Here is a 12,202-nt window from a genome sequence, read left to right on the forward strand (position 1 = left end):
TGTGGCAGCCCCTAAAATATTGGAACCCTGTTATGATGTCAAATCCTTTTTCTTTCTTCTTAATCCAAAAAAGAGAGGATTGGATAATCTTTGTTCTTAGGCTAGTGCTTAGTTTGCTTTTTCTTGAAAAGTTGGGCAGAATCGCTGCAAACCAATGTTTTCCTTGTTTTCCCTGAAGAGATTGTGATGTGGCAGAATCTTCTTGTTGGATGTTTTACAAAGGACAACTTTTATGCAAGTCTTCAGGCTTGTCTTTTTCTCAGATATCAGGAAAAGCTGATGGTCAGAAGGCTGCCATCCATAACTGTAAATATGTTTTGAAAGGCCTACCCAAGGCAGCCCCTTCAAAGCTAAGATTTTCTGATTCTCTATCAATCTCAAAAGAAAATACTATTCTCTGCTTCTTTTTTCTTCCACCACCAGGAAAGCAACTGTCACCAAAGATTTTCCTGCAAGACAACTATCAACGGATAGTAGAAAATCAGTCCAAAGCAGCAGCTGTCAGAACGCATGGAACATGGGAAACACTCGGATCCCCAGTCTGACACAAGCAGCACTCCGAAAAACCACCAAAGAACCCATGAATGCTCAGAGTGTGGGAAATCCTTTGCTCGCAGGTCCCTCCTTTTGACCCACAGGAAGGTCCATGTGGGAAGTGGACTCAGTGAAGGTTTAAAGGGTGTAAAATCCAACTCTGGAAATGAAGCAAGAGGGCTCAGAAGCTCCTCCAGACTAAAAACCTATAAATGTGAGGAATGTGACTTACGCTTTGGTCAAAAGTCAGACCTTTGTACACATCAGAAAATCCACACCGGAGAGAAACCTTATCAATGTCTGGAATGTGGGTGTGGTAATATATTTTATTTTGCAAGTCCTTGTATAGCTTTGCATAGATCTAGGGACTAAAAAATGCCCCTGGTGGGGGGGCATTTCCGCCTGCTATGGGTGTTTTTGTCCTGTTATGACCTGCAAAGCTTAGGGGACCAGATAAATCGGTGAAAGGTCATAGTACATAGCTGAGCCATTCCCATGGGAATTTCCGCAGATGTATATTCTCATCCTGTTTATTCTCATCCTATATATCCTGTGGAAATAACATCCTGTTGAGGTCACTTGTTTTCTGTATATGCATTTTGGTTCTCAATAAAAGCTGGTACCTGGGTTTACTCGGGCTGGCATTTGCTCAGACGTTTTCCCTGCCTCATTTCAAATGTCAGACCACCACAAGTGGTGACCCCGACGTGATAGTTTGGAAGGCTATACGTTTTGGCGTGATAGCTTGAAAGCTATACGCTTCCCGCATCCTATACTCATCGTCATGACGCCGACTGGGCCCTCATCTTCTTCGCTGGACGAAGACAGATTCTTTTCGTGAGTATGGGAGGAGGTCTCTCGAAAGCTCAGACAAAGCATCTCAGGGAAATGAGAGAGATCACTGGGAATAGTTTTAAGTTTGGAGTTCATAGTAGAGGACATGAAGTAGGAAAGAAAGAGATTGAGGACTTATTACAGTATGTTTGGAAACATATTCAGTCATATCCAGAGGGAGGTAGTATTAAAGTAGAGTCCTGGAAAAAGATAGGGAAATTTTTGCACGAGGAGCCTCGTGCCCCTTCTTCAATTTTGTTAACCTGGAGGGTGGTTATGGATGCATTAGCTACTCATGAACAACCGCTCCTAGCACCCCCCGAAGAAGGTTTGCCGCCTTACCATGCGGTACGTATATTGCCACCGACAGCACCTCCAGATAAATCCAGAGGACTGTCAGGCACTGAAAATACTTTGTCAGAAGATAAGAGTTTGCCTTTAAGAGTTCAAGTAGATGCAGTTACTGCAGCTATTCAGGAAGCAACAAATAGAGGGGAATTATCAGGAGATGATTTGGTAGAATTTGGAGTGGAGATTCAACTTAATCCAGTAGAAATTGGTATAGATGCTGCTTTAAATCCACAGAGAGTATGGAAGCCTCTGCCTCTCAGTGTTTTAAAGGAAATTAAGCAAGCAGTGAAAGAATACGGTGTTAGATCGCCATTTGCTCAGGCATTGCTAGAAGCAGTTGGTTATGGAAATAAAATGATTCCAGCTGACTGGAAAGCTCTGTTAAATATGATTCTAACCCCGGCTCAATTTTTGGTGTTAGATCAGAAATGGAGGCAGCTGGCAGTTCAAAGGGGAACAGCAAATGTTACCGCAGATCAGCTTTATGGAGCTGGTAATTTCACAACAGTGGAACAACAAAGAGATGGAATGCCAGAAGAGGGGTTCGTTCTTCTCCCACAGTTAATTTTACAAGCCATAGGGGTTCTCCCTGATGGCGAAGGTGGTGAGAAGACCTTTACTAACATCAAACAAGGGAACAATGAACCCTATGAAAATTTCATTAGCAGATTGAAATTGGCTATTGAAAGGCAAATTGACAATCAATTTGCCCGGAACGAATTGCTTTTGAAGTTAGCAGTAGAACAGGCAAACGCAGATTGCAGGAAGATTCTGAATCCGCTTATCGCGAGCGGAGAGCGAGAGAACGCAGATTTGATAAATGCATGTAGAAAGGTGGGAAGTCAGACTTTTAATATGGAGACTTTAGCTCTGGCTCTCCAGGCAGGAAATGCTAATAAAGGCACTTGTTTCAATTGTGGGAAGCCTGGACATTTTAAAGCGCAATGTTGGGCTCCTGGAGGGGGTCAAAGTCAGCAAAAAAAGAGATCAATGGGACAGAGTGTGACCTAAATCAGTATATCAGATGCTCCTACAGTCTTTACTGATGGAGAAAAAAAAAATTTTTTTTTTGGTGCTTGTGTTTGGAAAGATAAATCTGGAATTTGGCATACAAAAGTGACATCAGAGCAGAAGTCTGCCCAGCAGGCAGAACTTGCTGCTGTAGTTTTGGCTTTTCAAAATTTTCAAAATCAGGATTTTAATCTAATAGTGGATTCTTTGTATGTATATAACTTGTTACCCTTTGTAGCAGGTTCTTATTTGTCTCCTGGAATGTCACCCAATATTCTACGTTTGCTTTTGTTGTTGCAAGGATGTTTGGAGCAGCGTGTGAATGTGTGTTTTGTTGCCCATATTCATAGCCATAGTAATTTGCCTGGAATTTTATCACAAGGCAATGCCAAAGCTGACAGTGCTGTAACTTCAGTTCTCACTGTCCAGCCATGGGACAGCCATAGTTATTTTCATCAAAATGCTAAAGCGTTGGCACATCAATTCAAGCTTACTGCTGCAGAAGCTGCTGCCATAATTCAACAATGTCCAACTTGTTCAAAACAGGGCACGGCTATTCCTATGGGAGTCAACCCCAGGGGTTGAAACCTTCAATGATTTGGCAAATGGATGTTACTCAGTATCCATCATTTGCACCTTGGAAGTATATACATGTGACTGTGGATACTTATTCAGGATTCCTAATGGCTACTCCTCAAAGAGGTGAAGCGGTTAAACATGTCATCAATCATTGCATTAAGACATTTTCAGTTGCTGGTACGCCTCAAACTTTAAAAAAAGACAATGGTGCAGCTTATCGGAGCACAGTCTTTGATCAGTTTTGCAAACAGTGGTCCGTGGAACATAAATTTGGAATTCCATACAATTCCACAGGACAGGCTATTGTGGAGCGTTATAATGGCACGCTCAAGAACATGTTAGCTAAATTAAATAAAAAAGGAGGGAAGCTCCTGGGGCTTCCGGCAATTCAAGATCATTTAAATCTTGCTTTGTATACTTTAAATTTTTAAATTTGTCTGGTAACCCCCTGCAGTGCGGCCAGCAGGCATTTTTCTTCTCCTTCTACAGATACAGTGAGGCCTCGAGTGTTGGTGCGATTCCTTCCGGATCCGGCATGGGTTCCCGCTGAGCTGATTACGTGGGGACGTGGTTATGCAGCAGTAGAACATCTTGGTCAAATTCGTTGGGTTCCTGGTCGATGTATTCGGCCTGATCATTCGCAAGCGCCTTCGCAGGTGCCAGTGAAGGAGGTTCCTGATTCTCAGGATGGCGTTTCCGTGGTTCCTGATTCTCTTGATGCCGGCAGTCCAGGCGTGGCGCTGTGAAGGCTGGGAAAAGATGACTGCTTATCTGAGGTTATCAACTTGTTTGCAGCAGGTTCCTCTGGGGAATCAGACTAAATTGATCTGCAAACAGCGGCATCCTTTGATTTTTCCAGCATATTGGTCCTGGCATAAGGGTCAAGACATTCTTTACTCGGGACCTGATAAGGATATTATATCTTCAGCCTGTACTACAACTCTGATCCTGTTTAATGTTTCTGTTTCAGACTATGGACAATATAGATGTCAATTGGAGTTACCTAAGTTTCCTTACACAGACTCTCTTTCCATTCGTCTTATGCCTCCACGGACTCTAATACGGAGGCAGAGAACTGCTATTATCTCAAAAACTAGAGACCTTGGTGATAATTTATGGAAAGAAAATTCCTACATCAAGGACATTCGGATGGCAGCTAAGGGTTTAAATGTAACTAATTGTTGGCTTTGTATGCATGTGCCTGGGTCTGGGAAAGGTGGAGTTTTGTTACATGGTGTTCCTTTGAATGAGCGAACCAGTGCTAATTTTGATTATAATGATTTTAAACATTGGCTTTACTGGGGTCCAGACCCCGAAAAGTGGAATCAAACATTGTTCACAACAAAGGTAACTTTCACTACCAAAGCATCGGTTTGTTATTACCGCCCCCCTGTAGGGACTCAATCTATTTTGCTGGGAAATACTACACCCTGTAAGAAGGTGATTCCTTTGAAAGGAGGATGTATGAGATGTGTAAAAAGCATTACTGGTAAGAACAACTGCATAAATCGGACATCTTCTACGTTATCCAAGGCTTTGAAAGTTTCCCGTGACTGTTGTGTAAATCGGACAACCACTAAGAGGCCTGACATTGGTCACGGGCATATGTTCTCTGTACTTGGATGTGGCTAATGTGGGGTTGGGAAAGTCAGGCCTCCAATAATATCTATCATAAGCATTTAAAATACTTTCCTCTTCCGGATGGGTTATGGTTGCTATGTGGGGATACTGCCTATCAACAATGGCCAAAGGATTGGTCTGGGGTGTGTACGATTGGGCATGTCATCCCAGTAATATATAAGTTAGACCAACTGCCCAAGGCCCGGATTCGTAACAGGAGGGAGGTGGATTCGGGTCTCACCACGGGAGGGTGGTGGTTAACTCAACTTTCCAGGGCGGCATTACCACCTTTGGGGGTGGCTATGAATTATCGGGATCTGCATATTTTAAATAATTTCACTGTTGCTATGTTTAATAATACTGTTAAGAGCATTAAGATGTTAAATGAAGAAGTGTCTGAAATTCGCCAAATTACTTTACAAAATCGTTATGCTTTAGACATAATATTAGCTGCTAAAGGAGGAGTTTGTGCCTTAATTCATTCACATTGTTGTATTTTTATACATAATTATGAGCCAAACATTACAAGAACTGTTCATGATATGGAAGACCGCATAGCTGAACACGAAGCAGGAAAAGATGGCTTTGATAAGCCACCTAGGACTTTGCTATGGGATTGGCTTCCTGACAGCTCATGGTTACGTTCATTGCTTCAATTAGTTGTGACAATTGTTATTATACTTATTATGTTATGTTGCTGTATTCAATGTATTCCTAATCTATTTCAAATATGTACCTCAGTTTTTCAGCGTACGAGACAAAGTCGCGAGGGAACTGTGTATTATGCCACAAAAACACCCCCTATCTTTGAATAAATAAAAAAGGAGGGAATGTGGTAATATATTTTATTTTGCAAGTCCTTGTATAGCTTTGCATAGATCTAGGGACTAAAAAATGCCCCTGGTGGGGGGGCATTTCCGCCTGCTATGGGTGTTTTTGTCCTGTTATGACCTGCAAAGCTTAGGGGACCAGATAAATCGGTGAAAGGTCATAGTACATAGCTGAGCCATTCCCATGGGAATTTCCGCAGATGTATATTCTCATCCTGTTTATTCTCATCCTATATATCCTGTGGAAATAACATCCTGTTGAGGTCACTTGTTTTCTGTATATGCATTTTGGTTCTCAATAAAAGCTGGTACCTGGGTTTACTCGGGGCTGGCATTTGCTCAGACGTTTTCCCTGCGTCTCATTTCAAATGTCAGACCACCACAGTGGGAAATTTTGCTGTGGAAAAACCATCTCAGAAATCACGAGAGAATTCACACAAAACCTTACAAGTGTTGGGAATGTGTGGTAAAATATTTTATTCTGCAAGTCCTTGTATAGCTTTGCATAGATCTAGGGACTAAAAAATGCCCCTGGTGGGGGGGGCATTTCCGCCTGCTATGGGTGTTTTTGTCCTGTTAGGACCTGCGAAGCTTAGAGGACCAGATATGTCGGTGAAAGGTCATAGTATATAGCTGAGCCATTCCCATGGGAATAGCTGAGCCATTCCCATGGGAATTTCCGCAGATGTATATTCTCATCCTGTTTATTCTCATCCTATATATCCTGTGGAAATAACATCCTGTTGAGGTCACTTGTTTTCTGTATATGCATTTTGTTCTCAATAAAAGCTGGTACCTGGGTCTACTCGGGGCTGGCATTTGCTCAGACGTTTTCCCTGCGTCTCATTTCAAATGTCAGACCACCACAAGTGGTGACCCCGACGTGATAGCTTTGGAAGGCTATACGTTTCCTGCATCCTATACTCATCGTCGCGGACGTCGACTGGGCCCTCATCTTCTTCGCTGGACGGAGATAGATTCTTTTCGTGAGTATGGGAGGAGATTTCGAAGGCTCAGACAGGGCACATTAGGGAAATGAGAGAAATCACTGGGAATAGGTTTAAGTTTGGAGTTCATAGTAGAGGACATGCAGTAGGAAAGAAAGAAATTGAGGACTTATTACAGTATGTTTGGAAACATATTCCGTGTTATCCAGAGGAGGTAGTATTAAAGTAGAGTCCTGGAAAAAGATAGGGGAAATTTTTGCACGAGGAGCCTCGTGCCCCTTCTTCAATTTTGTTAACCTGGAGGGTGGTTATGGATGCATTAGCTACTCATGAACAACCGCTCCTAGCACCCCGAAGAAGGTTTGCCGCCTTACCATGCGGTACGTTTATTGCCACCGACAGCACCTCCAGATAAATCCAGAGGACTGTCAGGCACTGAAAACACTTTGTCAGAAGATAAAAGTTTGCCTTTAAGAGTTCAAGTAGATGCAGTTACTGCAGCTATTCAAGAAGCAACAAACAGAGGGGAATTATCAGGAGATGATTTGGTAGAATTTGGAGTGGAGATTCAACTTAATCCAGTAGAAATTGGTGTAGATGCTGCTTTAAATCAACAGAGAGATGGAATGCCTGAGGAGGGGTTCGTTCTTCTCCCAGTTAATTTCCAAGCCGTGGGGGCTCTCCCTGGCGGCGAAGGTGGTGAGAAGACCTTTACTAACATCAAACAAGGGAACAATGAACCCTATGAAAATTTCATTAGCAGATTGAAAGTGGCTATTGAAAGGCAAATTGACAATCAATTTGCCCGGAATGAATTGCTTTTGAAGTTAGCAGTAGAACAGGCAAACGCAGATTGCAGGAAGATTCTGAATCCGCTTATCGCGAGCGGAGAGCGAGAGAACGCAGATTTGATAAATGCATGTAGAAAGGTGGGAAGTCAGACTTTTAATATGGAGACTTTAGCTCTGGCTCTCCAGGCAGGAAATGCTAATAAAGGCACTTGTTTCAATTGTGGGAAGCCTGGACATTTTAAAGCGCAATGTTGGGCTCCTGGAGGGGGTCAAAGTCAGCAAAAAAAGAGATCAATGGGACAGAGTGTGACCTAAATCAGTATATCAGATGCTCCTAAAGTTTTTACTGATGGAAAAAAAAAAAGTTTTTGGTGCTTGTGTTTGGAAAGATAAATCTGGAATTTGGCATACAAAAGTGACATCAGAGCAGAAGTCTGCCCAGCAGGCAGAACTTGCTGCTGTAGTTTTGGCTTTTCAAAATTTTCAAAATCAGGATTTTAATCTAATAGTGGATTCTTTGTATGTATATCATTTGTTACCCTTTGTAGCAGGTTCTTATTTGTCTCCTGGAATATCACCTAATATTCTACGTTTGCTTTTGTTGTTGCAAGGATGTTTGGAGCAGCGTGTGAATGTGTGTTTTGTTGCCCATATTCGTAGCCATAGTAATTTACCTGGAATTTTATCACAAGGCAATGCCAAAGCTGACAGTGCTGTAACTTCAGTTCTCACTGTCCAGCCATGGGACAGCCATAGTTATTTTCATCAAAATGCTAAAGCGTTGGCACATCAATTCAAGCTTACTGCTGCAGAAGCTGCTGCCATAATTCAGCAATGTCCAACTTGTTCAAAACAGGGCACGGCTATTCCTATGGGAGTCAACCCCAGGGGTTGAAACCTTCAATGATTTGGCAAATGGATGTTACTCAGTATCCATCATTTGCACCTTGGAAGTATATACATGTGACTGTGGATACTTATTCAGGATTCCTAATGGCTACTCCTCAAAGAGGTGAAGCGGTTAAACATGTCATCAATCATTGCATTAAGACATTTTCAGTCGCTGGTACGCCTCAAACTTTAAAAACAGACAATGGTGCAGCTTATCGGAGCACAGTCTTTGATCAGTTTTGCAAACAGTGGTCCGTGGAACATAAATTTGGAATTCCATACAATTCCACAGGACAGGCTATTGTAGAGCGTTATAATGGCACGCTCAAGAACATGTTAGCTAAATTAAATAAAAAAGGAGGGAAGCTCCTGGGGCTTCCGCAATTCAAGATCAATTAAATCTTGCTTTGTATACTTTAAATTTTTAAATTTGTCTGGTAACCTCGGCGCCAGCGGCCAGCAGGCATTTTTCTTCTCCTTCTACAGATGCAGTGAGGCATCGAGTGTTGGTGCGATTCCTTCCGGATCCGGCATGGGTTCCCGCTGAACTGATTACGTGGGGACGTGGTTATGCAGCAGTAGAACATCTTGGTCAAATTCGTTGGGTTCCTGGTCGATGTATTCGGCCTGATCATTCACAGACGTCTTCGCAGGTGCCAGTGAGGGAGGTTCCTGATTCTCAGGATGGCGTTTCCGTGGTTCCTGATTCTCTTGATGCCGGCAATCCAGGCGCAGCGCTGTGAAGGCTGGGAAAAGATGACTGCTTATCTGAGGTTATCAACTTGTATGCAGCAGGTTCCTTTGGGGAATCGGACTAAATTGGTCTGCAAACAGCGGCATCCTTTGACTTTTCCAGCATATTGGTCCTGGCATAAGGGTCAAGACATTCTTTACTCGGGACCTGATAAGGATATTATATCTTCAGCCTGTGCTACAACTCTGATTCTGTTTAATGTTTCTGTTTCAGACTATGGACAGTATTGGTGTCAATTGGAGTTGCCTAAGTTATCTTACACAGACTCTCTTTCCATTCATCTTATGCCTCCACAGACTCTAATACGGAGGCGGAGAGCTGCTATTATCTCAAAAACTAGAGACCTTGGTAATAATTTATGGAAAGAAAACTCCTACATCAAGGACATTCGGATGGCGGCTAAGGGTTTAAATGTAACTAATTGTTGGCTTTGTATGCATATGCCTGGGTCTGGGAAAGGTGGAGTTTTGTTACATGGTGTTCCTTTGAATGAGCAAAACAGTGCTAATTTAGATTATAATGATTTTAAACATTGGCTTGACTGGGGCCCGGACCCCGAAGAGTGGAATCAAACATTGTTCACAACAAAGGTAGCTTTCACTACCAAAGCATCGGTTTGTTATTACCGCCCCCCTGTAGGGACTCAATCTATTTTGCTGGGAAATACTACGCTCTGTAAGAAGGTGATTCCTTTGGAAGGAGGATGTATGTCTTGTGTTGCCAGGGATAATACGGTGGATGGATGTAATGGGGTGATTCGGACATCATCCTCCTTGGACAAAGCGTTTAGGACTAAATTGGATTGTTGCATTAATCAGACAGTTACAAGCAGAACGGATATTCAACATGGGGCATATGTTCTCTGTACTTGGATGTGGTTAATGTGGAGTTGGGAAAGTGAGGCCTCCGATAATACCTATCATAAGCATTTAAAATACTTTCCTCTTCCGGATGGGTTATGGTTGCTATGTGGAGATACTGCTTATCAACAATGGCCAAAGGATTGGTCTGGGGTGTGTACGATTGGGCATGTCATCCCAGTAATATATAAGTTAGACCAACTGCCCAAGGCCCGGATTCGTAACAGGAGGGAGGTGGATTCGGGTCTCACCACGGGAGGGTGGTGGTTAACTCAACTTTCCAGGGCGGCATTACCACCTTTGGGGGTGGCTATGAATTATCGGGATCTGCATATTTTAAATAATTTCACTGTTGCTATGTTTAATGATACTGTTAAGAATATTAAGATGTTAAATGAAGAAGTGTCTGAAATTCGCCAAGTTACTTTACAAAATTGTTATGCTTTAGATATAATGTTAGCTGCTAAAGGAGGAGTTTGTGCTTTAATTCATTCACATTGTTGTATTTTTATACATAATTATGAGCCTAACATTACAAGAACTGTTCATGATATGGAAGACCGCATAGCTGAACACGAAGCAGGAAAAGATGGCTTTGATAAGTCACCTTGGGCTTTGCTATGGGATTGGCTTCCTGACAGCTCATGGTTACGTTCATTGCTTCAATTAGTTGTGACAATTGTTATTATACTTACCATGTTATGTTGCTGTATTCAATGTATTCCTAATCTATTTCAAATATGTACCTCAGTTTTTCAGCGTACGAGACAAAGTCGCGAAAGTCGCGAGGGAACTGTGTATTATGCCACTAAAACACCCCCTATCCTTGAATAAATAAAAAAGGAGGGAATGTGGTAAAATATTTTATTCTGCAAGTCCTTGTATAGCTTTGCATAGATCTAGGGACTAAAAAATGCCCCTGGTGGGGGAGGCATTTCCGCCTGCTATGGGTGTTTTTGTCCTGTTAGGACCTGCGAAGCTTAGAGGACCAGATATGTCGGTGAAAGGTCATAGTATATAGCTGAGCCATTCCCATGGGAATAGCTGAGCCATTCCCATGGGAATTTCCGCAGATGTATATTCTCATCCTGTTTATTCTCATCCTATATATCCTGTGGAAATAACATCCTGTTGAGGTCACTTGTTTTCTGTATATGCATTTTGTTCTCAATAAAAGCTGGTACCTGGGTCTACTCGGGGCTGGCATAAGCTCAGACGTTTTCCCTGCGTCTCATTTCAAATGTCAGACCACCACAGGAATGTGGAAAGAGCTTTTCTCAGAGCTCAATTCTTTGGATCCATGAGAAGATTCATGCAGGAATCAAATCTTACAAATGCTTTGAATGTGGAAAATGTTTCACCAAGAGTTCATCTCTTCAGAGTCATTGGAAAACACACACAGGGGAGAAAAACGAAAAGTGCCTCGAATGTGGGAAATGTTTTTCCAGGAAATCAACCCTGGTGCAACATCAGAGGCGTCATATCGGAGAGAGAACCTATGAGTGCCCAGAATGTGAGAAACGATTTGTAAGTTCTTCTGAACTTTGGAGACATCAGAAGATGCACACAAAGCAGAAACCCTATGATTGTGGGGAGTGTGGGAAACATTTTTTTCCACAAACTGTGGTTCAGATTCATGGAAGAATCCACACAGGGGAGAAGCCCCATAAATGTGAGGAGTGTGGGAAATGTTTTTCCCGAAAACACGACCTTGGAATCCATCAGAGGGTCCACACAGGAGAGAAGCCCTACACATGCTCAGAATGTGGAAAATATTTTAGACACAAGGGAAACCTTTGGAGACATCATAAAACCCAAACGGGAGAAGCCACATCAATGCAATGAATGTGGGAGATTTTATTGTACCCCTTCAGCCCTTGGAAGTCATATGAAAATTCACACATGAGGAAAAAGTTACAAATGTTTAGACTGTGAGAAAGCATTTGCTAATTCTTCTTCCTTTAGAAATCACTGCTGAATCCATACAGGAGAGAAACCTCACACATGCTCAGAATGTGATAAATGTTTTTTTTCGTAAAGATAATCTTTTGAATCATGAGAGAATCCACACTGGAGAAAAACCGTATAAATATCTGGAGTGTGGAAACTGTTTTGCCCAACCTTCAGCACTTTGCATGCACACCCAAAGTCACACAGGAGAGTGGCCTTACAGGTGTGTAGAGTGTGAGAAACCTTTTCA

The 12,202-nt window shown here is 42.4% G+C and overlaps 1 protein-coding gene across 1 annotated transcript; it reads left to right on the top strand.

Moving 5' to 3' along the window:
- The first annotated feature begins 510 nt into the window (after window positions 1–510).
- On the top strand, window positions 511–12,202 carry LOC113450941 (uncharacterized). Its single transcript, XM_087927642.1, is given in 3 exon segments — window positions 511–845; window positions 11,250–11,825; window positions 11,827–12,202. Coding segments are annotated over 3 exon segments (993 nt in total). The 3' UTR covers window positions 11,909–12,202.

Source organism: Pseudonaja textilis, chromosome 2, assembly GCF_049901715.1.
Source record: "Pseudonaja textilis isolate UNSWEBS1 chromosome 2, rPseTex1.2, whole genome shotgun sequence".
In the NCBI taxonomy this organism is placed as follows: Eukaryota; Metazoa; Chordata; class Lepidosauria; order Squamata; family Elapidae; genus Pseudonaja; species Pseudonaja textilis.